Genomic DNA, 27,232 nt, shown 5'->3' with positions numbered 1-27,232 from the left:
AATAAAGCACTACATATCACACCTAGAGTAACTGCGCACTGCAACACAAAAGCTTCTAAGCATACTAACAGATTCAGTGAACTCTGCAGGTACAAGCCATGCTTGAGTTTATCCTGCAGGAGTCTGCATTAAAATCCTCTGTATCTTACAAAAATGCATACAAACGTGCTCCTCTCACCCACGGTCCTCTCCAATTTACAGATTTCTTATTATTTAAAAGTACCTATAGCTGCTAACAAAGCAAAACGAAACAATCCTTCATGATCTCATCAGAAGTGGCCTCTTGCCCTGTCATAAAGCTTGGGAGAATAAATCAGACATTCTTTTGAAAGATTTCCTCATGAAATTTCCCCAAGCCAAAAAAACAGGTTAATAGATAGTTTATCTCCAAACACGCACAAGACTTCAATTTTATTGCAGAATTAACTCAGGACTAATTAAAAAAGTTGGCCAACACCAATACACAGATTTTTGCAGAACTGTGTTAAAGTTGCTCCATGTTGACATATTCCTACATCAGTGTCCCAACTTTTACCAGCACTGCTGCAGGGTGAGCTGCTTGCCTTTTTTTTTTTTCCCCACACCAAAGGCATTTTTAGAGGTTTTAAGGGAATCTGGGACTGGACTGAACTGAAAAGTAAAGTTTCCTTCTTTTAATCTTACTTTTCAGTTAAGTGCCTTCTAAGCAGCTGCAGCAGCAGTGGCAAAGACCAGCAGGAACAGGATGAAAATGAAGGTAGACATATAAGTGAGTGACCTGCAGTGGATCCAAGGACCAGAACTAAAAATAAGCCATAGGAAAGGAGATAGCCTAGACCTAAAGAACAACTCAAGAGTCAACCAACCATGATTTTAGAAAAATCACATGGAAGCAAAAATAGTCATATATAGTGCTAATGGAAGGGACTGCTCCCACATAAAACAGTTAAGGGAAAAAAGCTAAAAAACTAAAAAGATTAGCACCTGAGAATGTTTTATAGAGAAAGTGCCAGGATATGCCACTTAACAGGCAACAGGGTTCTAGAGAACTCTGAGTATGGTACCTATGGGATGAAAAAGTGCCTGCAAAGTATTTAATAAAAAAACACTTCAGAAACTCCTTTGTGAAACTCTGGCTAGATGGCCAGGCCCAAAGAGTGGTGGTGAATGAAGTTATATCCAGTTGGTGGCTGGTCTCAAGTGGTGCTCCCCAGGGCTCAGTATTTGGGCAACCCCTGATTAATATCTTTATCAGCGATCTGGACGAGGGGATTGAGTGCACGCTCAGTAAGTTTGCAGCACACCCAGCTGGGTGGGAGTGTTGATCTGCTTCAGGGTAGGAAGGCACTGCAGAGGGACCTGGACAGGCTGGAGCAATGGGCCAAGGCCAGTTGTAGGAGGTTCAAGAAGGCCAAGTGTCAGGTCTTGCATTTCCGTCACAACTACCCACAGCAATGCTACAGGCTTGGGAAAGAGTGGCTGGAGAGCTGCCCAGCAGAAAAGGACCTGGGGATGCTAGTGGAAACCCAGCTTAACACGAGCCAGCAGTGTGCCCAGGTGGCCAAGAAGGCCTACAGCATCCTGGCCTGTATCAGGAATAGTGTGGCCAGCAGGAGTAGGGAAAAGATCACACCCCTGTATTTGGCACTGGTGAGGCCACACCTCAAGTACTGTGCTCAGTTTTTGGGTACCTCAGTAAAAGAAAAACACTGAAGTCCTGGAGCAGGTGCAGAGAAGAGCAACTTGGCTGGTGAAAGGCCTAGAATCTTATGAAGAGAGGCTCAGGGAACTGGGGATGTTTAGTATGGAAAAGAGGAGGTTGAGGGGAGACCTCATTGCCCTCTACAACTACCTGAAAGGAGGTTGTAGGGAGGTGGGTGTTGGCCTCTTCTTCCAAATGAATAATGATAGGACGAGAGGAAATGGCCTGAAGTTGTGGCAGGGGAGATTTAGTTTAGACATTAGGAATAATGTCTTTACTGAAAGAGTGGTCAGGCACTGGAACGGCCTACCCATGGAGGTGGTTGAGCCACTACCCTTGGAGGTGTTCAAGAAGGGTTTAGATGTAGAACTTCAGGGCATGCTCTAGTGGCCATTGTTTGGGGTTTTGTTGTGTGGTGGTTTTTTGTTTGTTTGTGTTGTGTTTTTGTTGTTGTTGTTGTTGTGGGTTTTTTTGTTTTGTGATGATGGTTGTACTCTGTGATCTCAGAGATCCTTTCTAACCATGACTATTCTGTGATTGTGATTATTTTCAGCATTACTATTCTGCTGTAATATCACTTAGGACATTCAGACTGCTATTTACTCTACCTCATGATAACTTAGAACAACAACCTACACTTCCACATACCACTGCAATCACTGTATTGAGATGGCTTGCTTTCCATCTGGTTTTCTTCTGTTTTCTTTTTAGCAGAATTCTGTGCCTCTTCTTGTGCACGCTTTCTTCGTAGTTTTTTTTCTTGTTTCATTTTTAACTTCTTAAGACTGAAAAAAAAGCAAATAAGCAGTGAGCCTAACATTAGTTGAGATGTTGCAAATCTCACATTTTCCATGTCTTAAAATAGCTATTGTAAGCTCCATTCTACTGTAAAATATTATGCTGGAAAGCACAAACATAATAAAACCAGTTTTCATTTAGAAAGGACCTGAAAATTGCATAAAAGTTTCATAAAAAGTTAGTGTAAGAATATCCCAAAGTTGCAGTAATTTTTACTCCTATTAATGGTATCAGAATTAGGATTAACTGAAATACATAGTTTTTCTTAATTTGTAACTCGGCATTTTGAACAACATACATAACCCATAAGTGCAGCACAGACTGGGATCCACCTGGCTGAGAAGCAGCTCTATGGAATGGGATCTGGGGGTCCTGGTAAACAATAAGCTCCATATGAGTGATCACTGTGCTGCAGTGGCAAAGAAAGTCAACAGGATGCTGGGTTGTATCAACAAGGGCATCACCAGCAGATAAAGGAAGTCATCATCCTGCTCTACTTGGCGCTTGTCAGACCACACCTGGAATACTATGTTCAGTTCTGGTCCCCACTATACAAAAAGACATGGGCAGGCTGGAGAGGATCAAGAGAAGATGACCAGACATCTGGGAAGCCTGCCAGAGGAGGAAAGGCTGAGAGAGCTGGGTTTGTTCCACCTGGAGAAAAGGCGGCTCGGGGGAGATCTTATTGCCACATTCCAGTACTTAAAGGGTGGCTACCAAGAAGATGGAGACTGCCTTTTTACAAGGAGTCATATGGAAAATATATGGGGTAATGGGTGTAAGCCACTGCTGGGGAGATCCCCATTGGGTGCCAGAAGACAGCTTTTCATTAAGAGAACAGTCAGAATAATCTCCCCAGGGAAGTGGTGGATTCCCCAACACTGGACACTTTCAAGACTCAGCTTGACAGTGTGCTAAAACCATGTTCTTTCTTAGAAAGGTTGGACCAGATGATCCTTGAGGTGCCTTCCAATCCGTCATTCTATTATTCTATGAACATTTGGATTTCCTCAACTTTTAAAAAATCAGTTTTATTTATCCTCTCAGCATGATTCCTCATTGTTTATAACCTTACTTGACAAAAAAGTGGTAACTCAGTTATATCAAAGGCATATGCCTCAACAACTGAAATAGCATCATTGCATGCATTTTTTATGTAGAGTTTCTAAACATTCACAAAAAGGTGGTTAGATAGTAAATGCTGAGAAACAGTGGTGCTGAATTTATGCCACTTAGTGATACCTCTCCCATCCAGCTAAAAATCTTGCTGAGTTTGCTCCCTCTAGCAAGGAGAAGGAAAAGAACAACGCTTGCAACCTCAGACTGAAACCAGAGTGATATTCTAATCTAGATATATTCAGCTTTCGTGGTATGTATAATTAAGACAGCCCATTAAGGAGCATGCATCAGACACCCATTCTTTTAGCATTCAAATTTTTAAGTCTCTTAGCACAAATGAGATATGAATGGGGAGGAAAAGTAGAGAAACAGTCCTCAAGTTCTGCACACAGCCTGCAAAGCATTCTTCCCCCAAACACGTTACTTCCCTGCCCAGATTTCACAATTAATTTAGGCTTCAGGTATAAAGACATTAAAATTACTATAGCCATTTATATTCAAAAAGTATTGGTTCAAATTGGTGCAATGGACAAATAATCACTCAATATAGGGGTATGGAAAACACAGATTTGCATCAACTCATAGGCTGCAGATTTGAGAACAGCTTCCTGTCACCAAACTGAAAATGTTTTTAAAGAACTGTATGACTACTAGAAAGCTACTAGTAATTTACTCAGCAATACACAGTAATGCCTTCCTGTGCTCTTGTTATAAACCTGTAGCTCTGTATCTTCTTTTACAAGTTAATTTAAATGTTTTTATAATTGTATCGTAACATATTGTACCAAACTTTTTAGTTTATCAAAGGCAAAGGGCAAGAATAGCTTTCCAAAGTATTTGTTGTATTTTAGCAATTCTTAAAAAGCCATGAAAACCAATTCTAGAGAAACTTGGTTTGTTCTCAAATTGATTCAACATAGTTTTAAACAATAGAGAGCTTACCTTGAACATTTCTGTTTAATACTGGCTCTTGGTGGTTCCTTGGGTTTTGTGAATTTTTGTTCAAACTACCAAAATAAGTGACATCGTATTAATAAAATTTGGGTTACAATGCAACATTGCTGTACTCAAAACCCAGGGACATTTGATGCTTTGGAAAGCAGTAAAAGTAACACTACAAGAGGTAATGCAGCCTACATAAGCCTCATAGAAGTCCTTCTAAAACTGCTACAACTGGCTGTATAGCAACACACCTTCATCCGAAGAAAAGACAGGTTTAAAGACAACACAGTCAGGAAGGACTAGAGGTTGTTCTGCTCTACCAGTGGGCAGGAGGCAAAATTTACAATAATTATTTTTGTGCTTCTCACAGACCAATCAATGCTGCTCTGGGAAGAAGCACTCATCTTCCTATGACTCTGCAGAGTGTAACAGCAGTCTTCCAATGCAATTATGTCATTTAGCAAGATTAGCTCCGAGTTAAACTAACATTTGCTTTTGTGTTGCACAAGCTAAATATAAAACAAAGCTCATACATGACAATTCTAACCGATACCATAAGGTTATGCCTGCTCCACCAGAACAGGCAAGAAGAAAACAGGTAATTAATATTACTAAGACAGTACATCACTTATGAGTTTGCAGTTACATTCTCATCTTCACTATCTCTTTCACCAGAGTAAGTATTTTAAATATTATTTTCTTATTTTATAAGAACATTTACTTACTTCACACTTTACCAGACCAGAAGAATTGAAAATAACTATTTTTGAAATAAGGCCTGTGCAATCAGGAGTGAAACACAATTCTTGAAGAAAATCCTGTAAGAGAAAATGATACACACAACAAAGACGTTTAAATTCACACAAAATCCATTTTCTTATAGAGATTACAGCATCTTACTTTGAAGTGACCAAAGTAACTAGAACTACAGCTTTCTTTTAACTAGCAACAGTATGTTCTAGCTAGGCTGATAAGACAGTGGAATGTTTTTCTAACTGTTGGGTCTTCAAGGTCGCACCTTCACTCTGCTGGTTCAGACACTACGGGGAGATCTGTGACCCCCCCATAGGAGGTCGAGTTAGACAGACAGCAAAACTGGCCAGAGATATTCCATTCCATACATCTACGTAAGCTCAGAGGAAGGTCAGAGATCACAGAAGACAACTTCCTTCCTGCTTCTTCTTCCCTTCCCTTCCATCCATGCCTGGCATCCGGGGAGGACTCTGTCCATCCATCCCTGTCGACCCCCAGGCTCGAGCTCTCCTGACCCTCATCACTCTCCGCTTTCTCCAGCAGCAGCTCCGGGATTTCTCGGAACTCTTCCAGCTCAGGGGAGTGTGGTGGGAGTTGCTGCGGGTGGGGGGAGGCAAGAGGCTCTTGCACATACCTGAACATATCTGTATATAATTGTATGTATTTTCTTATATCATTAGTGTTTAATTAAAGCTGTGTAGTTTAGTTTTCAATCCAGCCACGTGTCTCTCTTTTTCTCTCTCTCCTTCCCTACCTGGGTGGGAGCGGGAGGGGATCGAGAGCGTTGTTGTCGGACCCAAGTCAAACGGTGACAAACTAGAACAGTCCTAAACTCTTACTGGATGAAGAAAGCAAGTGACAGCTGACTTAGCAAGGACTGCAAATCAAAAGGATCCTAGATCTGTGGCACAGACCTGTTATCTCATGCTTCAACAGCAAGACTGTAGAAGAATAAAACTTCCATAAGGAAGGACACAAATGATGCAAGACAAACAGTCTGAGCATACTAAGCCTTCACACAGACAGGCCTTTCTTCTGTAGACAACTGCAAGCTTTACCCACACTTGCATGTCAGACAAGTTAGGAAGAGTCTCCTCTCTCCTGTCTTTCCTCCTGCCATTATCATGTGGGTGGAACATCAAGCTGTAACACTGCACTTAACAAAAACCAAAGGAACACTATAATCTTGACTAAAAAAAGAATAAAATGCTCAGTCTGACACAGCTCTTACCTTATCATTTTTATCACTGTACTTTGTTGTTTTCAACTTTTTCCAACAGCTGATATGAAACTCCACTCTACACTGCTGACAGCAAGTAATACGTATAAAACCCTAATATTGAGGAAAAAAAATGAATTTAATATTTAAAAAACCCTCAAACAAACAGAAAACAGTGCACAACATAAGATGGTGAGAGCTCTTTAAGATGAAAGAGGGCAGCAAACATGCAAAACAAGAAGTTTCAATTCCCAAAACCTTTTAAACTAAAAATTTACCTTAAAGTCTGGGTCAGTAAAAAATATTTGGATTTTGGAGTGGCCATGGCATTGTTGATATCGACAAATTGCATCTGGTTCTGGTGGGAACTTGCATTCCTCAATACACTTCTTTAAAAGCAACTGAGAAACACAATATTATGTAAGACAAATTGCAAAGAAACCAGGAAAAGATTCAATATCTACTTACAAACTTCTAGGAAACTCTGCAGTGAAACACACATCTCTCTTTGAGCAGCAGATGACTAATAACAAAAGAAGAACTCTTTTCTAGTGAGAGCTATGGAAGATTGTCCTTTTATGGCAAAATATTCAAAAGCTCATTTGAACTGCTATTAGTCAAGTACTCGTTGCTTCCCTGCATGCAGGTTTATCTTGGACTCATGTTTTAATTCCTGATCAACTCCAAAATGCATGGGACTATAGGAAGTTTACCATTACCAAAATGATGAGCCAGATTAATTAAATAACACAACAAAAATGAAGTGTCTGCCCATTTCAGGAGTGACTCACCTGGGATCTGCATTACACAATCAAGTACATTCCTAGGGACAGCTCAGACCTGGCCCTGCACTGGGGAGAGATCTCCCAGAATCCTGTCTGAGTTCAAGACATCACAGTGGCTTTAAGTAAAGTCAGTTCAAGTCCCACCAGTGTTGGCATTAAGGCCAGGTTAATAAAACATTATTAGAAAAGAAACCACCAGTTACAGCCTTTCAAATATTTGCATTATGCTCTCCAGAAGTCCCAGATCACTCATTTATTACTGTGGTGTCATGTGGGGGTCAGTTTTTGCTTAGGAAACAACACTACTGCTGCTTCTAACAGAAATGAGACAGGTCAGTGTAGTACAGACAAGTTCATAAACAGAATAGCCCAGCAAGTTTTATGGTGTCAAGCTGCCTCCACACAGAGCAACTCATCTGTCTTGCCTCTCACAGCATGATTTTATCCAGAAACCCTTAACAAATAACAATTACTTGATTTATAGTTTAAAAACACTAACAGTAGTAATAGCAATAACAACAATAATAATTATAAATGCTGTTCAGTGTGATAAAGTAATTTGTAGTGTCAGAACTGTAAGTCAAATTTTTCAAGACAAACATGGAATTTTATCATACAAGTCCAGTTGCACTGACCAATAACAATACAGTCAAACTGTCCAGTTTTGTTTTAACTACAGCACCACTGCTGCAATTTTCAACTTCACATTTTTGCTAATTAAAAATTCCAACCACTTCTCTCTAGCATTATGCTGTGAATAGTTTTCATATCCATCTAAAGTTTGCTAACATGCAACTAAGAAGTTAGCACATTATGGAACACTTGGAGCAAATTAGAACCATACTATTACATAGAAATACCCAAGCACAGAGCCTGATACAGAGCCCTTGGCCTTATGCTGTAAATGGGATTCTCCCCAGGTGTTCAAATGTGTCACTGGAAGAAGAGTTCTGCTCTACAAAGACCAGGCCTTGTGGCTGACAACAGCACTCTGGACAATGTACAGCAGTGTTTCTCCTGGCTGCTCCAAGCTGAAACCTCCCTTTCACCACACATTTTTCTTTGGCCTTCACAATGGAGGGGCAGAGAGGAGGATGACAACCTATTTTTTTTTAAAAGCTGTTTTCTTTAAAAAAAACAACAGCAAAAACAAACAAACAAACAACCCAAACAAAAAAAAAACGCCATACCTGTAAATTCTCTGTTCGTGTCTCTTCAATGACTTGAGATGATGTGGGCCAAGTTAATACTCCAGGTACAATCTTGTGATTAATCATGGTTTGTGATTTCATTAACTGATCAAGAGCATCTGAAAATCTGAAGTTTGAAAATGGTATGACATGTTCACATCGTACATAAATAACTTCTACAACACCTGTAATACTTTTATGACTCATTTTATGATCCAAGGGGAACTGCGAGAGTATGTACAATGGTTCATTAAGTTACCTGTTTGAGGACTCTTTGGCATAAAAGACTAAAGATGGGAGCCAGTAAGCCAGGCTGAGTAAGGGGCCCAAAATCCAGGCACAGATACTTGGCAGACAGAAAGCCTGCACTGATATATTCAAGGGACCCACAAACATGGCCATGCTTGTCAATACAGAGTGAGGGCATGTGTATGTTCATGAGTGCCCTTCAACCCTGATCAGCCATGGAGGAGGCAGAGGGCTCTGCTACCTACACTTACGTTTTACATGAGTTCAAGCAGTGCTATACATGGAAGCAGCTTTGCCCGGTGTAGTCTGGGAGGCCAGCTGTGCTGTCATGTGTGCATACTCACCTCTTTGGGACACACTCACAGCCTCACTACAGGTCAAACCTGCCAAAGGACACAACAGCCACATCTGGGTCTCAGACTGCATCTAGCTACACTGCAGCACTGGGAAGAATGAATCCCCTCTCAGTGTCCAATACTGTCTAAGTATGAGGGCTAAATGTTTCACATCAAACTTATTTATTTAGCACGATACTGGGTTTACATGGCAAGGCTGGATTGCAGAGTGGGGAAAACTGGTACAGGGTTGGCCTCTGTGAGAAGCTGCAGCTGCCTCAATTCCAGCTGGCTCCCAAAAACCCACCACAGAGCACAGCTGAGCCCCTCAGGCAAGACGGTGGCACTTCAGGGAAAGCATGGGTAAGAAAAGGACAAAGCGTACTGCGTAGCTGAGAGGAGTAAGGAAAACAAGTGTGAAAACCAACACTCCAAGCATCAAGGTAAGGAGGAGTAGAGGTGTTCCAGGCATGGAGCAAAGATTCCCCCCCTGCAGCTCCTGAAGAGGACCCCAGTGGAGCAAGTATCCACACTGAAGCCCTGAAGGACCCCTTCTAGAGTAGGTGGATGTCCCCTGAAGGAACTGCAGCCTGTGGAGAGGCCCCACTCTGCAGCAGGGGAGGAGTGCGCAGAGGAAGAGGCAGCAGAGACAGTTGTTACTACAGACTGACCACAACCCCCCCCCCTCCTTATCCGCCTGAGCCGCTCAGAGGAGGCAAAGGAATCAGGAATGAGAGAGTGAAGTTGATTCTGAGATAAACGGGGGGTGAGGGAGGAAGGTGATCTTAGGTTTTTTTATTTCATTTCCCACCATCCAACTCTATTTTAATAGACTATAAATTAAACTATCTTTCCTCAAGTTGAGTCACTTTGCCTGTGACTGTTAATTAGCAAGTGCTCTCTGTGTCTTTATCTCAACTCCTGGGTTTTTTCCTCTTATTTTCTCCCATGCTCCCACTGGGGAGTGGGAGTGCCACGGGGTTAGGGTCTGGCAGCCAGCCAAGTAGAGTGATACAGTGAAATCACAACACAAGCATAACACAGCAACTGCAATATGCACTTGAATCAATACAAATGTGATTCCTGTTTCTGGTCTCTCTATGCTTATCTTAGGACAATGTGAAGAAATACCACCAAGAATACATGGGCTGACGCCAGCTCCAGCCTTTTGCTCTCAAGTTTTAGTTGTCCAGTTTCTGTGCCTTGTGTTTGGCTAAGCCATGTTTTCACTGCCCCCTCTCACCATGCTGGTCTGGCTAGCTCAGGAAGACATTACTCTTTATGTAGCTCAGGGAACCCGATGACTCACTGTGCAGCTGCCTTATCTGAGACCAAGGTTACCCTCCAGTTTCCCTGGTGTTACAAGATAAGTAAGTCTTTCCTTAGGATACATTTTTCTCTGAGATAATTCTTTTGTGCCCTTCTGCTACGAGTTCTCCTCCACTGTAGCAGTATGTTGGTGGTCATATCCCCATACCCTAGAGTCCACTCAATTCAGCAACTTCCACTAACAAACTTAAAGTTGTAAAACATCAATCTGATATACGAAATTAGTGTTTAACAAGGAATACTTAAAAAAAAGCCACACATGGTTTCTCAAATGAAAATATTTTTAGTACCATATATTGAAGCTTTACATTATACTAACCTGTTTTGTCTGAGGTATACTTTTCCAGTTCCATAGTATGCCAAACAGCCACATCTTTCTTCCTGGTACTGTTCAATTATTTTCTTAAACTGGTCTTCAGCCTTTGTCAATGCCTTCAAGATAAACGTAAGACAAAAATATGTGATTCTATGCCAGAAGCTTTTCACTTGTCCCCTCCTTTTTTTTTTGCTCCAGTAGACTGGGTCAGTATGCCCTATTCTTTGATCAGTCTTACCAACAGCAAAGGGAACTTAGCAACCTTATGATCACAAAGGCCTCCCTTTTTTTAAAGAAGAAACTTATTCTGTAAACATGGGCTCCCTCTGAAATGATGAAATTAAATTATTGAGCTACAAACACCCAGACATTTTTAAATTCGTTATAGGACATCAAGTATTTTTAAACACCACAGGAAAACAAACAAACAAAAAACCCCAACAAACAAAGCCCAAACAACCCACATTTCTGTTTTGGTGTTTTTCCAGAAACAAAAGCCTTCTCTGTCTCTTGTTTTAGAAGAAGAATGTTTGTTAGAAAGACTAGGGCATAACCACATTACAATGAGGTAAAATAAAAATAATTAACTATACTTCATTAATACTTAAAAATCTAATTTGAAGGCTTAAAAAGAAGTCTTATTTGTTATCATAACTTATCCAAAACCATTAAAGATGTACTCCCAGATATTTAAACTTGATGATTCTAACATGTGACAAAAGCTTTCCTTCCCCACTCATTTTATGTCTGGACAAAAACGGATGACCAACTAGAATTTTGCATAAAAGCAATACAGTAGCTTAATGTTGTACCTCAGGCTGTCCTATTCCAAGAAGAGCAGTGGCATGTCCATAGATGATTACAACATAATTAATGATACGAAAATTCAGCTGCTGCAAATAGAGTAAAAATATAGTAGTAGCACACATTTGGGAGCTTGAAATACAGCAACACATGCACACATGCTGTCACACAAAACTAAATACTACAGTAAAACAATTTAATGAGATCAAGAACAACAAATGGGTCAATGACTGGCTAGATACATATACAAAAACTTTCAGAGTATTCGCAATCAAAGAGTTATCTGACCTGAAGAATATAAATTCTCTTTACCCTACATTATTATGAATAAAGGTTGAACAAGGTGATAACGGACAACAGTTTCCTAGCAAATAAGATAGTTGATAAGAGTACCTTGTATTATTCTTACAAGAAGATTATTTTGGTATTTTTTTATTGTACATCTAGAAATGCACATGTATGCTGAACATTATAAAAATATATCCTATGCTACTATTGTTTCATTTTGTTTTTATCCTGGTGTCATTTGTAAGCTCCTTGGCTTTGCAGACATTACAGGCAACAATTCAATAATAATAATTACTATTTTGGCGGAAGGTAGAAGCATAGTATTGAAAACAAACTTCAATTACTTCAATAAACTTATTTATTCCTCTCAGTTTACCTTTAACTCTGAAGGCTTTAGAATGCTCAACAATTGTGAAAAGGCATGTTCAGCACTGTGATACCGCTGGTCCATCAAGGCTGTGTATCCATCACGAACAAAGCATTCAACCTCTTCTAGCCTCTTAACTAATTCCCCCTAAAATATTTAGGAAAACAGTAAGTCCCAAAGGAAACAGTCTTTTCCTGTTTTGTTTGTTTTTTCTTTTTTTAAAGCAAGCAAGCTATTTGCTAAAATACTTGCCCAACAGAAAACTAAAAATCTGTACTTCCTACTGTTTTATCACTAATTCACTTCTAAAGCAGCAAGTCAGGCACAGTTTTATAAAACTGTTTCAAATTCAACTTCTAAAAGCTTAAGAGTTTCATGGACCTACTGCTGTTAATCTCTTAAAAAAAAAATATCTTTTTTTTTGTATTAAGATTAGATCGTTTTCTCTCCAGAAAGTTTCAAGTTTAGTTCAAGCACCATTTTAATCCTCCTTACATTAAAAAAAAAAACCACCCAGATTTGCACGCTCTATTTGAGTACAAATATTTTTGAAAAACTTGAGAACTATTTGTTTTTGCCTACACTTTCTCTCCATTTACGTTAATAGTTAATGCTAGGACCTTTCAGAATGCATTATGCCTTTCACTACAGATACTTCCTGAAGTCTGCAGGAATTTCCAGTAGCGTGACTGTAAATCAAGACAAACAGTTGCAAAATTAGAAACTTCTATTTCCTTTATCTGCTGAAACACTAAAATAAACTGAGCTTTGGAAAGCAAATCATTGTGCCAGGTTAGAAGTAATTTGACTATTTAAGAGGCTCTTCCAGCTACGACTCCTGCAATCCTAAGCAAAAAACAGTGTAATGAGGAGGTCCACCCGTGTATTTTAGGCCACTCTATCAGTACCAAATCTTTGGTACCAAGTGATCCTGTTTTACAAGCTTTTTGTTAACTGCCCCTCTTTTCTCCCCTCCATATGTTAACGTTTGAGCCTGGGATTCTGAAGACAAGATCGTGGACAGGGAAAAGCATAAATAATAGGGAGGTTTGGGAAGAACAGAAAGAATAGAACATAACCTTTGAGTTGCCCATTTTTTAAACATAACTGTAATGCTGAACTTAATTGTATTCCTGTGAACTTAATTAGGCTTTGCTCAGAATTCGTTTTCCTAAGCATCTATGAATTTTGATCTTACTTTGTCCTCATTCTGTCAACTGACCAAAAAGGACAAACATAAGAAAATACCCATGGATTTAACGACGGTTATAAACAGAAGTGGCAAGGGGAGTGGAAACTACAAATAGATACAGAAAATATGAAAATGCAGAAATAACTTCATGAAAGAGTTAGTAAAGCTTAATTTTCTAGAACTACTGATATAAGGTAATGCTGTCAGAATAAATTATATTAATTTAATATTAAGCTAATAATGTTAAACTACAAGACACATAAAGCTGATTAAGCCAAGTAAAAATGCTTCTTTCAATACCAGTAATATATTAGCCTTAAAAAAATAGGTATTTTAAAGGAAATAAGGGGTCTTAGTGCAGGCAGAAGCTACGCTTTCTCCCGAATCCAATTTCATCATATGAGGTAACTAATCAGAATGGAGGTTTCTGGTATCTACTTCCCCAAATTGACAGTGACAAGATGATTAAGTATGTACATTCCCATAATTTCATTCAAGAACTCTGGGATACTCATCATTCATTGCTAGTAAGACCTCAGAAGAAGAAATCTCAATTTATGAATTTTATACTGTTTTAAACAACTTTTCAACAAAATGTTCTGATTATTCTTAAGTGTATGTATGAAACATAGGAAAACATATTTAGTTGAAACTTTGTGAAGGGTATTATAAATCCTGAATTATTCCCATTGATTTTTGTAGGCTTTTTAAAAAATTAAGATATAAGGGAGCTATACTACTAACTAATGGTTTGAGCTAAATTATTCTATGACTACACTGAGTTTTGTTACAGTCATTTCCAGTGTGAGGTCCTACAGGAGAAGAAGAAAAAATATAACGAGCAACAAGACAGTATAAATCAGTGTAATCACAATCTTTGTCTCCAGATAAAAGTCAGGCTAAGCATGAAGTGTTAAAAGTCTGAATGAACAGAGATTTTAGACAGCATTACTAAAAGACGACAAATTATTTGCACTTAGGGTCATAAGCTAATAAATTCCCAGTTACCGGTAGCAAAGTATAGCAGTGGTCATCTCGGACAGCTGACTTCAAACTGAGATGATATCTACAAATAATAGGACAATGGCATAATGAGTTTGCACATGTACTTAATATGTAATCTTATTTTCAAGAAACAGATATTTCTGTGCTTTTATCAGCCACATCACATTTACCTACATGCTAGAGATTGTTACGGCAGACTTTCACAATAATGGTAACAAGTACTATAACACTATCAAGGATTATGATACTATTAATAAAGTTAGTGTACTTCTGGTTCAGGAATCACTAGGGCTTCAGGGAATTAGCATCACCATAACTGTTTTCTTTTATGTTTTCCACCTCATTCTCAGCTGAGTTGATCTTATAAAGGGGTGGGATAGGTGACTAGAGAACTTCACTACACCAAAGGCAGCTGCATAAGTGTGAGAGACTGAATCATGAGCTGTTTGTCTCAAAGTTTGCTAGCACAACCAGAATAAGGCGGCTCACTGGCATGAGATTGAAGCAACAGGAAGTGTTACTGCCTGAGATAACACAGGAAGACTAATGGCAACACCAACAAGACCATGGAGACCCAGCCTGAAGGCAGCAACCTACTGCAAGCACGCGCCATGGACGCATGCAACTGCTGCGCAAAAGGCGAGACCCGAATCATGTGAAGCAAGCGCACATGTGTAGGACTCTGAGGACAAGTGGCACACGCCCTTGCCCTGGGGACAAAATGAGGAAACAGCTCCCTGAACTCTTTATAAAAAGCCATAACAAATAATCCCAGGATGGCCACTCATCACTGAAAACCTGAAGTTTATGGTCTCTCGGGACACCGTGGGATCCATAATGGTGACTATCCTTGCAAATTCTATCCTGCACATTTTCTACATTTCTACCTTGATTTTTTTTCCTCCCATCCTATTACTCTGTGTCTCTCCTCTTGTTACACAATAAAGCTTTTGGGTGGCATTTGACCTCATCTGCATCTTAATTTCACTCTTGGCATCACCTCACATCTTCCTAAGTCTTGTATTGGACTGAGAGAATACAATGGTTAAGCCTGTTTCTCCTCTGTTCTTAAGTAGAAGTTCCTTCATCTTAGCATAACCACCACATAAAGTCAAATATATGTATCAGCTATGCATGGTGGGGGCAGTGAGTGTAGAGAAGAGAGGAACAGAGTTTTTCTTCCAAGCTCTCCCTTTCCACTACTGCAGCAGAAACATCATGCACAACTAGAGAATGGAGAAAGTACAACAAAAAGGCGAAGTATTGCTTAATATTCTAAACTACAAACTCAATGCTAAGATTGCTACTTAATCCTTAATGCTACTATATTGCCTTTTGCTAATATACATTCAGATCTGTCCCACGTTCGAAGGTATCAAACACTCATCACCTGAGGCAAGCAGTTTATGGTGTCAGAGGATTCCCTAAATTTTTAGAAGACAAGCAACCTGCTAATTACAGAAACAGAGACAGCATTGTAACTAAGTACCTCACTTATTGAGAAATAGTGTGTTTTTCATAGGTCTAATAAAACTCCCTGTAAGAGAAGCAACGTTGTAGATGGTTCAGTTACTTTAAAGAGGATTTGTTCTCAGAGTGAATTCTAACATTTCCTCTCTCCCCTCCTAAAGTGAAAGGAAAAATAAGTCAGTGGCAACCTTGTTAAATAACACAGATGACATCTCCTGTGACAAAGTTTCAATTGTCCTAGCTATAATAGTATTCAAAAAGAGTTATGGAAAAACAAGATGACTGCACTGCAGCAAATATAATTTGAATGATGGTTGGCTTTGTGTTCACACTTAGGACTGTAGATAATCAGGCTCAGCTTCCCAGGTTTCCTAAAGCCTTGGACTCTTCTACATGAGAAATCTGCCTTTAAAAACTACCACTGAACAGAAACTTCCCTATTTCAGTGTTAAGAGCTTACTTTGCTTTACTCAACTGTTTTTCTCATCCTGAACAAAACTAATAAACACTAGCCGAGGAAGCATACAAACAAGAAACTAGAGTCAGAGCTTAATTCATCTAATTTCACAGCTATGGATAAAACACTGAAAGCTTCCATCTCTGTATGGCCTTAAGTAAAGAGTTATTATTTGCCTCAGTCACCTTACAAATAAATCAGCAGTAACAGTTTTTTGCTCCTTAACTACCTATTAGATAAGGAAATACACTGGCATGTGGAATCACCCATAAATCAGCAATTTCCCCAAACCTGTCTGGGGCACTTTGACTTCAGTACCACTGGAAAGTCTTATTTAGTTAGTTAAATTAATTTTAAGTGTTGCAACAGATGGAACCATAAATTTTGTCCATAATATCTATAGTGCTTTTTATCTTAACGAATTTAAATTGGGCCCCAAACCATCACACTCACACTCAGTATGTTCCATGGTGAGTACTCATGTCCTTAAAATTAGATACCAATATGTTTTAAGGAAAAATTCAAGTCTACAAACAACTGAAGTCTTTTCTACTAAGAGAACTTTAAGTAGAAGTTGTTTTCTAGTATTCAGTTCTGAGAATGACTTGCAATGCTTTCCTCACAGTGAAACCTCTTCTTAGTAAGCACAGGAAGTGTCAGAGAAGATTTAGAAATTATTTGGTACAAAGAGTAGAAATAGGACAAAAAGCCCTTGAAAATAAGACAGAACTTGAGTTATGTTGTGGTGTAAGTTTCAATGTAACAATTGCAACAAGCTTCCAATTATCTTCTGCTGTAAAGGAAGCATGTTATTTCCTATAGCTATACTGTGCGACTTGCTTTTAGGCAACAGGTTTTAAACAGTGGTTATTAAAACTGTGCCTTTATTTACTAACAATCAACTGCGCTTTGCAAAATATTTAGTTGTCAAGTAACAATTCAGGCTCCTCAGGAAAACTGGAATTTTGTGAACTTTGATCAACTATTTTAATGTGAACTATACCCTGAAGAGTACGTAAACAATGGATACAAAGCAACTGGCAAAGAGCAAGCGGCAAGTTAAAGCTGCATTAACTCCTTTTTAAGTGCTACATAAAATTACTCAAAATACTAGTAACTTTAAAAAAAAATTCTTACCTAATCTTTTCAGAGTCACCAGGTTTGGTTTTTGGCCTCCCTTTGTTTTGATGACTTTGGCCTGTAGAAAAAAAAAAAAAGAAAAAAAAAAAAAAGGAAAAAGTATTTCAAACAAAATGACCATCTCCTAAGACCAAGGAAAAAAATACGGACTTGGAACTCACATTTTGCTTTATAAATAACAGATCTTAAACATTTGTAATATCAAAAACTAACACAACCCAGAGTTTTTCAGGAAGTCACCTCTGAGTGTTACAGTATGAGTTCTATATTATTATTAAATAGTATAGGATTTATTAATCCTATAAAGGGGAAAAGATACTCCAAATAAACAGAAGAATCTTAAAATTCGGTAAGACATTATCTGACTCTACAATATTTAACAACTTCTAAAGGAGACTCCAAGATAAAGAAATCTGTATGTTTCACGAATCCACAATGCATATTATTCACTATTGGCTGATAATTAATATTTTTAAAGGTAATAATACAACACTATGGATGTTCAGTACTGACTACAGAAATATTACAAAGTCTACTACTTCAAAAAGTACATTGCTAAAGGAGTTAAGTTCAAGCAACATTAATCTTAGAAATGCATACATTCTCAGATCAAGAGAAATGTCCCCGATTACAGAATAAAAGTGTTTGATGATATAGAAATACTGGATCACAAAGACAAAAAAGAATCTGTCATGTAATACTTTACACCTTCAGAGATCTAACACTGCCTTTGATTAGTTACAGGACTCAACAAGCTAAGTAAACAATTCTTTAGTAACAAGAAAGAAGAAAACATGTTTTATACTTCATTGTAATTGTTCAAAACCAGGAAGCCATGGCAATAACTGCAAAAATAACCTCACAACCATTTTCTGCGGAATTAAAACATAATACTAGGCATCTGAATATGCACATGCATATTCATAAGTCAGGAAGTTTTTAATTTTCAAAAATTTTGAGTAGGAACTTTACAAGGCATTAATGACTCAACAACAACTGTCACAAAATTCACTTATGGGAGAGCTGCCTTCTAGTAACTGGACGATTAGACAAGCAAGGCAAAAAATTGTCTAACTGGACTGGTAAGGAACCAATCAGCAGCTGACCGATTCCGCCGCAGAACTGCTGAGCACCCCATGCTGCAAATGTTCCTTATTACACATGGTCAGTTGAAGGGGTGCAGAGCAGATTTTTTTGCAAGTTCAACATAATGGATTTTACAAGGCATCCAGAGACGCCTTCTCCTGCCTCAGCTACCTGTTCCAAGAGGGGACAGTTCCTGGTATAATCAGTTTAGGAGGTGCTTCTGGCTCCCTAACTTTGGACACAATCACACAGACAACATACAGACCAGCACCTGGATTCAAGCTATTCAAGCACTGGAACCAAACATGAAGGTACAACTACCTAAATCATTAGACATCTCTTGATTTATTATTAAACTTATACTGAATTACCATAAAACCAATTTTGAAAATGGGAGTTATTAATTTTAACTGAAAAGTTTCAGAAGCTATGCTTTTAAGCTTATGCTTTTAAGCATGCAGAAGCATGCTTAAAAATGCTTATTTCATAATACTCAGAGAAGTATTTCCTATGTTCAGATACAAAATACTGAAAAACATCAATTGTGGAAAAATACAAATCTACCCATCTGAGTAATCTCACTCAAGGCAGCAGGATGACTCATGTACTCATTTCTCAAGTTAAATCGTATGCATATCCCCTTCATGCTTTGTGCCACAAGTAATTTTTCATTATAAACAATTAAACATAAAATTTAAATTAATGAGAACAAAAATCAAACATCACAGCAATTGATCCTGTTCAGAGTTATTTAGTGAACCATTTATTGAAATTGTTACACAGGAGTCTGAATAGGTGTTTGTTGAAACAGTTCATACGTATTAAAAACTCCAAAGCTACACTAATAATCATCACAAATTTCTCATAAGAGATGTTTAAATGATGGAAAGCAATAATCCTTTTGAAATCCAGAAAAAACTTCAAGCACATAATCATTTAACCATTTAGAGATAGAGATATATTACCTTATCTTCATTATACAGAATCTTTTCCCTTAAGGAACCAATATGTCATTCAAAAGAAAGCTAAGATAAAGAGATACAAGCCTTCCCCCTCACCATCAAAAGAAAGAATTAATCTGCACATTTTCTTCATTGAATTAATCTAATTTTAAAAGCCACTCAGAAAAATTTCCTACAGCAACTGCTACTCCCACATACCACCATACAACGTAGAAATACTTTCAGATTTAAAATAAATACTTTTAAATAAAAGTAAAAAGCAAATCTTCAATAATTAAAATATGTCAGGGCATATACTAAATCAAAGGTAAAAATTATTTACTTACCCCACAAACAGTTAAAAATACTAGTAGAAGTAGTATTGCTTTTGCTAGACATTGCCATTAACAGCAAAGAAAGAGATATAACAGAAATATATACATGCTCAAAAAAATAGTACATGCAGACAAAAACTGAAACTAAAATGGACAGTAACTTTAAGATAAGATGGAGTGGCATAAAGTTCCTTTACATTAGAACTCCTGCAAGTCTTAAGCCTTTAAGCGAACAAAGGCTAAGAAAAAGAAAGCTATTTCTCCCCACCCACAGTAAACTTGTATCAGCTAGTCATTCAGAATGTAACTCCTCCTCTCAAAGCAAAGCCAAATCAAATATTTTCTTCTACATCAGTACTGACATGATGAGGGGGAGAGGAGGAAGAGAAAGGAAGAAATGAAAAAAAAAGAATCAGCAGATTTTGGTTTTGTTGGTTTTTTTTAAATTACTACATTGGACCTAACAGTTCATAGTCTCATGATCTCTTTTGCCTAGAAGAATTTTCAGTTCTTTCCTAACATTCAGTCTTTCATTACCCCTCTTCCCTCCTCAACCTTTCTGAAGACCAGCTATCCTTCCAACACCCTGTCCCTTCACCAACATCAGCAGCAGAGACAGGCTGCAGACACCCTGCCCTGGACCAGCACTGGCAGCACAGACAGGCTGCCCACCTTTTCATGTGAAGGACAATTCTCTCAAATTCCACCACTCAAGGAGTCAAGGAGCTGCACAACTCCCACCTGCATTCAAGAGGCACGTGCATGACTTGGTCTGGGCTGCCAGGTGACCTGGTGCCATGTCCCCAGAAACTCACTGCAGCCAGGGCATCACTTAAACTCTCGTGTTTGCTATCAGCAATTGGGCAGGTTGATGATCTTTTCCACTGTCTCAGTAAAGCTTTGCTTTATCATATGTCAACAGACTCCATTACTATTTGGACCACACCTTCTTTTTCAGGGAAATATCTGGATTCACTTAGTTGTCACTTGCATCAAACTAATTCAAAATTCCCTATGGCCTCCATGCACCTCCTCTTTTCCTCCTTCACACTGTCTACATATAGTTCCTCAAAACTGATTTGTCTTCCAGAGCTAGACTTCCCCTTTCTAAAACCCTTCCCTGTTTTATGCTTTCTGTAATAAGTCCCTTCAATACTTGATAGTAAAATAAGAAAAAAACTAAACACACAGCATCTTTTCAACAAATTTGTCTTGACTATTCTTTTGCAACCTTTCCCACATTTCACATCTCCTAACATATACTTTAGTTCTTCAAGATGTTCAAGTATGTCCTAAGTCCAAAACAGTAAGACCACTTCATGTACTGGTCATTTAAAAATATTTTTAATATATATTCACTGGCTTCCTAAAACCAAATTTTGAAGTGCTCTGCGCTTAAGCACCTATTCAGCTAAGTATTTAAGTATGAGAAGTCCAAAAAACAGTATGGTGAGGCACCAAGGGCTTCAGACTGCTGCATGGTCAGGACTAGAATGGCCTTGGAGGCCATAACTTCAGAGAACAGCACAAGTACACACCCAGTCCAGATCCAGTAGCAGTATTCCATATATATTTCATAAATAAGAACATTTTCTGAATGTCAGGGAAATAGGCTATGCTTTTTTAGTTACAGCATGTTTAGCAGGTGACAATAAACCCAAGCAAGCAGAACTGCTTGCACATCACTTTCATCACAGAAAAGTGACTGTGGGAGCTTTTTGGGAGTGGGAGTTCTCTCTATAAAAGGCCTGTGTTTTTTTATTATTAACTAAAAAAACAAAATGCCACAACAGAACAATATATTACACCAACTTAAAGCTCCTAAAGTTTGTAGCTAAAGATCCACTCCGACAAATACTTTGTGGCTCCTTCCTAATTGCAAGGTTATCTTCTTAAGGATCTCTATGGAGCTTTTAGTAATCACAAATGAATTACAGATATTGAAACTACCCACACTCTTCCCTTAAATGTAGATCCTTTTACATCTTATACCTGTCTCAGAAGGAGGAAATGCATTTGTAGCGTGTGACTCAGCATTCTACTTTTTAGTTCCAGAATTCATCCATGTAAAGCAGATTCGAATGACAAAAGCATAAAGGGAATAAGACAGAAATAGAGACTAGAAGTATCTAAGTAACTGCATGCTAACAGGAAAAGAAGTGAAGCATGATAGTTTACTGTTGTGAAAATAACACTAGGTACACAGCAAGGGAAGAACCAACTCAAAATCGATAAAAAGCAAAAACAAACTTACTTGGCAGAAACTCTAGCATTTCTTCAGAGCAACCTTTGCTTTCTGCTCTTTGGATGTCAGTCACCTAATGGCAAATATGTCTGATTTGTTTTATACAAATAATATAAAATATATAATATTCACTAAATATAAACAAGAAAAAAAATTACTAGCATTTAAATAAATAAATAACAATAATGCAGTATATTATGTCCCCAATCAAGAGGTAAAGAAAAATAATTTCATTAATCAAAGTGTATTTGTACATTTGTATTTGTACAATTTGTAGATTATTTTGTCCCAAATTAATACGGATTTACATTATCTAGTAGTCTTACCAAAAGTAGCTTTTTTTGCAGTAATATTAATATTAAAGAAAGATTGATTTACACAGACCTCCATTATAAAGGTTTTCATAGCACAAAAGACAACAGTAAAAAAAATAAGTGCTTCCTGTGTGTTCTATGTATCACTTTTTTTCTCCCCTTTGCCCTTGTACATAGGTTTCGTTTTCCCCACTAACGAGTCATCTTTTTTCACTGCCCTACCCTCCTGTAAAAGCTGAAAGAGATTTTCAGTTGCATATGCTCAAGTGTTTTGACCTTGCTAGTAGATTCACAGTATTTATCATTATGGTTTCTGTATCATATTGCTCACTTATAACACACTCCATAGGCTAAATTATAACTTTTATTAATTAGTTTACAATAATGACAGTAAAGGCCATCTGCAAGAAGTACAACTGTTTCTTAAAATTAATATTCAGTGTCAAAGAGAACTGTCTGTAAGCAACCTGGAGTTTGATTATTAAATTTTTAATTCCATGCTGCTACAGCAGGACTGTCACAATCCACATACATGTAGTGCAACAAACCACTCAGGAAAATTTATGCACAGGAATGGTTTACAGGCTCCCCATGATACTGGACACAAGACAGGCATTAAGACAGCAACACCTGAGAAATTCCACTGACTTCCAGTAGCAAAACGCACCTAAAATAATATAAGCACCAACAAAATCCTGCAACTTTCCACTTTGTTGGATGAGTGGTTTTTAGGGAATAAAAACATATGTCCTAATTTTGGCTGGGATAAAGTTAGTTTTCCTCATAGCAGCTGATATGGTGCTGTGTTTTGGATTTGTGCTGAAAACAGTGTTGGTAACACAGCGATGTTTTAGCTGTTCCTCAGCAGTGCATGCAGTTTCAAGGTCTTTTCTGTTTCACATGCTGCCCTGCCAGCAAGTTGAGTGGGGGTGCATGAGAAGTTGGGAGGGGGAACAGCTGGGACAGCTGACCCGAGCTGACCAAAGAGACATCTCATATAATACAAAGTGTGCAGCAATAAAAGCTTTGGGGGTGGGGAAAGGAGAAGAGGGGGGAAGTTCCAAGTTACAGCATCGGCCTTCCCAAGTAACTGTTAACACGTGATGAAGCTCTGCCTTCCTGAAAGTGGCTAAACATCTGCACTGAAGTAATAAACAAATTCTTTCTTTTGCTTTGCTTTTGTGTGCAGCTTCTGCTTTGCCTGTTAAACTCCCTTTATCTTAACCCACAAGTTGTCTTGCTTTTACATTTAGGATCTTCTCCCCCATCCCGCTGAGGGGAGTGAGCAAGCAGCTGTGCTGAGCTGCCTACCAAGGTGAAACCACAACAACAAAAATGAACCATGAACAGAGAATTAAGCTTTCTGTATTAATGGTGATGCTTGATGGATACTCTGTGATGGATGCACTCAACTCATTGACCAACCCAGTGGTTATCTGGTTCAGGCTCAAAATAAATACAGGTCTAGGCCATCACCAGGCCACGAACATCCCTGGCTCAAATCTGTTCCTTGAAAACTCAGACAGGGACAGATTGACACAGTGTGCTTTGATGTATATAAGCTTGGAAACCAGAACACCAATCATGTGATTAATACACAAGTAACAGATTGTCCTTCCAAATACTAATTTAGTCAACAAACAAAGGAAGTTGTGGGTACAAAGAGTCTCATGCTCACCTTTTCCATTGCATGTAATTTGACTACAAGCCAACCACTTTACTCCATAACTACCACAGCTTGGGTGAGCTTTTTTAGAGCTCTCCCTTTTAAGTAGCTGGCAGCACAGTGGGTGATCTCCCCTTGAGTTGGCAGACCTCTCCAGGTTACTCCTCGAGGTTGAGAAACTCCTAATCAACTGCAGATCTTTGGTAAATTATCAATATTACACATGACCTTGTATCACAGGGCGTTTGTATCGGTAACTTTTAATCATTATTATATCCTCTGTGCAGTGGAGTAAGACTGAACCTTGCCATTGGACTTTGTCAAGTCTCACTTTTACAACATCTTATTTCAGTAAAGCCACTTTTGCTACTACCTTTGGCTGTGGTTCTTTAAGCAGCCTAAATCTCCCTTATGATAGCTTCTTTGTCTTCTAAGCTCTCCTCACCAAAGAAATTAATAAAAACAATCTACTAAACAGTCTTTTCAATTGAAAGAATGAATCTAAAGAATAACAAAGGGCTTCTAAAATAACACAAGTATATCTTGCATTTTAGCGCTATACTATGCTTGTTCTAAATACACAAACCAAACAAATATTGAAAATTACAAAACCCTAAATACAATCCAGTGAAGCATATTATATAACCAGCGTTTTCCCATACATAGCATGAAAATACATCTATAACCATGCACATTCCTTAGTGTCACAGTATCAGTGGGAAATGACACTCCAGTAGAGCAGAAGCCCTGTAGTATGAATCAACTTTGGCTAAACATCTTCCACTGAACTCCATTACACCAGATCATGTTAACTCAGTCCTAAAGCCAAAGAGAAGCCAAGCCCACATCTGAATGCACATTTACAGGCAGGACTGGACAGTCCATTAAATCAGACATGACTTCAGTCCCACTTCCCATAAGCCTGAAGAGACTCCTCCTCTTAACAACCACCTTCCCATTCAAGCAGTCACCTCCCACCTCCTTTCAAATCCAAAGTTCTGAACATAGATTTGGTAGTTGAGTACTACAAGCAAAGTGCATTTGGCTGAGAAAGTACACAATTATTAAAACACAGTGGCTGCCAAATTTCAGCCACACCACATGAAGTAACACATTCCAGGACAACGAAAATCAACACACTCCTAGTCTTGCAAATCCAGCTGTAGCACAACTCACCTTAGTATCATGCTTTTGATGACAATCTTCATCTTTAGGCTCAGACTGTGTTCTCTTTTTGTCTTTTTCTATTTCTGTTTGTTCTTGAGAGATTATTAAATGAGATTCTGAAGAACTGCAGCCCCTGATACATAAAAAGAGAGAACCCTAGTTCTTCCAATGTCAAGTCATCTCTCCTTATTTAAGACACATACCATACTCATACCATGAAAAAAGCAGACTAATACACTTCCTCAGGGGTAGACTTCCTGTAATACCATAAGCCTATTTAAAGGATTTGATTAAATAACTATTTCTTTCACTCAAAAATTGTACAGTCCAAGGCTATAAAAAAAAAAATTAGAAAAAAAATATTTAAAAAACCAACAGCATAATGTATAAAAGGGACAGGAATTAAATTACTCCACATTTATTTTAAAATAAATAAATGAATGTTGGTAATTAATTAAAAAAAAATAATAAAATCAGTCTTGACCATGGCTACATTTTATTTGCACAATATAGAAGGGAAACAAATTTAAGTTCCTCCAGAGGCTTTAAGTTTACAAAAACCTGCTCAGTATTTTATTACTGTATTTTTTTGAATGACAGATAAGAACATCACTGCAAGCAGACTAATAAAAATCAAAATGGTCTTTCAGAAAAATGTTTAATACAAAAGTTATGGCATATTTATAATTTAGCTGAATCTGTGAATATGGAATCTCTCTTACTCTCTCTCTGGGCAAGGTAAAAGCACAGAACAGATGTGGCAAAACCAAGTTCCTAAAAATTAGGATACACTTTCACTTTTACCATGGCAAATATGCATTAGCTAGTATTCAGGTTAACACAAAAAAGTGGGTGTCATTGAACTGACATTTTCAGACACCAAGGTTCCTCAACAGCAAAGTATTTAATGTTGGGAGGACAAAAAACTTCAAAATGTAACTTTTTCCTGCTATTTCCAACACAGGTAAAACTTAATGGTGAAGGAAACTGCTTGGAAGTAAAACATCTCAAGATAGCTTACGTCCTGAAAAGTGCACTTTACTCCTAAGTTGCACTCTGGTCATAGTTCTTATAAGGTTTTCTTCCATTTTTATTTACAGATACATAACAAAATGTAAGCAATATCTATGCTGTGTATTATTTAGCATTGCTAATTAAAAAAACAGGCAAACTGGATAGTTGCTTACTTTCTCTCAAGAAGTGACTTCTTTGGTTTCTGTTTATGTTGTTGAATACCTATAGGAAATGATATAGGAAGGGGGGAGGAATTAGATACTTTCAAAGGTAAGTTACCAATGAAGGAATCTTGCTATGTTCAAGGCAGACCTTAAAATCAGAAAAGGTTACCATTCATTTCTTCTAATGTCTTCTTTAATGCTTCATTTTGTTGAATAAGATCTTTAAATCCATCAAGAATATTCCTGCATAGTTTCTGAGCTCTCTCATTAGCTTTCAAAGCCATTTCATGTTCCCCCAGTAATGACAGTGCCTTACAGTAGTGATAGTGACCCTAAATGGACAAAAGTTTGAATTTTGAGTGTTCATTCACACAAATAAAAAAACAATTTATGTCCAAAATAGCTGCAGTAGACAATATAAAGTAAAATTTTACACACTCAGAAGTAATCTGCTCCACTTATTTCAGGTGAAATGATGAATAATCAGAGTTTTCAACTACTCAGCACATTGAAGCAGAAAGATAATTCACAGGGAGAAGCATCTAGCCTCTGCCTTTGGAAAAAAACAATTTTGCTTTTTCACCTAATCTCAACTACTACTTTGCCATTTTGTAACTATCCCTTATTTACTCTTCTTTAGGCCAAGAATATTGGGAAATATATGTTGGTCATTAATCAGGATTTTTTAATAGTAAGGACTATGTAAATGCTTTTTAAAGCATTGTGATAACAGAGCTATGCACAATAATGTAAAAAAATGTTCTCTTCTGTCTTTACACACTGAACATCATATAACAACACTTAGAAGAATGTAAAAATCAGTTTTTAATACAAAAATACAAGGAAACTATGCACTTGGCT

The 27,232-nt window shown here is 38.0% G+C and overlaps 1 protein-coding gene across 3 annotated transcripts in view; it reads right to left on the bottom strand.

The window, feature by feature from the left end:
• Nucleotides 1-27,232, bottom strand: part of TTC3 (tetratricopeptide repeat domain 3) — a 69,499-nt gene that overhangs the window by 25,509 nt on the left and 16,758 nt on the right. For 2 of the 3 annotated variants that reach the window (XM_051608587.1, XM_051608586.1), the window contains exons 12-26: nucleotides 26,541-26,703; nucleotides 26,381-26,429; nucleotides 25,203-25,326; nucleotides 22,056-22,119; nucleotides 17,437-17,497; nucleotides 14,376-14,433; nucleotides 12,185-12,322; nucleotides 11,529-11,609; nucleotides 10,720-10,832; nucleotides 8,488-8,614; nucleotides 6,791-6,913; nucleotides 6,525-6,626; nucleotides 5,266-5,358; nucleotides 4,541-4,605; nucleotides 2,330-2,466 (exon numbers count right to left, since the gene is read on the bottom strand). In XM_051608587.1, the coding sequence (XP_051464547.1) occupies nucleotides 2,330-2,466; nucleotides 4,541-4,605; nucleotides 5,266-5,358; nucleotides 6,525-6,626; nucleotides 6,791-6,913; nucleotides 8,488-8,614; nucleotides 10,720-10,832; nucleotides 11,529-11,609; nucleotides 12,185-12,322; nucleotides 14,376-14,433; nucleotides 17,437-17,497; nucleotides 22,056-22,119; nucleotides 25,203-25,326; nucleotides 26,381-26,429; nucleotides 26,541-26,703 (1,498 nt within the window). The remainder of the gene's footprint in view (nucleotides 1-2,329; nucleotides 2,467-4,540; nucleotides 4,606-5,265; nucleotides 5,359-6,524; nucleotides 6,627-6,790; nucleotides 6,914-8,487; nucleotides 8,615-10,719; nucleotides 10,833-11,528; nucleotides 11,610-12,184; nucleotides 12,323-14,375; nucleotides 14,434-17,436; nucleotides 17,498-22,055; nucleotides 22,120-25,202; nucleotides 25,327-26,380; nucleotides 26,430-26,540; nucleotides 26,704-27,232) is intronic. The other variant, XM_051608588.1, reaches the window with a different exon arrangement.

This window comes from Apus apus, chromosome 1 (genome assembly GCF_020740795.1).
Source record: "Apus apus isolate bApuApu2 chromosome 1, bApuApu2.pri.cur, whole genome shotgun sequence".
In the NCBI taxonomy this organism is placed as follows: Eukaryota; Metazoa; Chordata; class Aves; order Apodiformes; family Apodidae; genus Apus; species Apus apus.
This window is presented reverse-complemented; position numbering and strand designations above follow the sequence as displayed.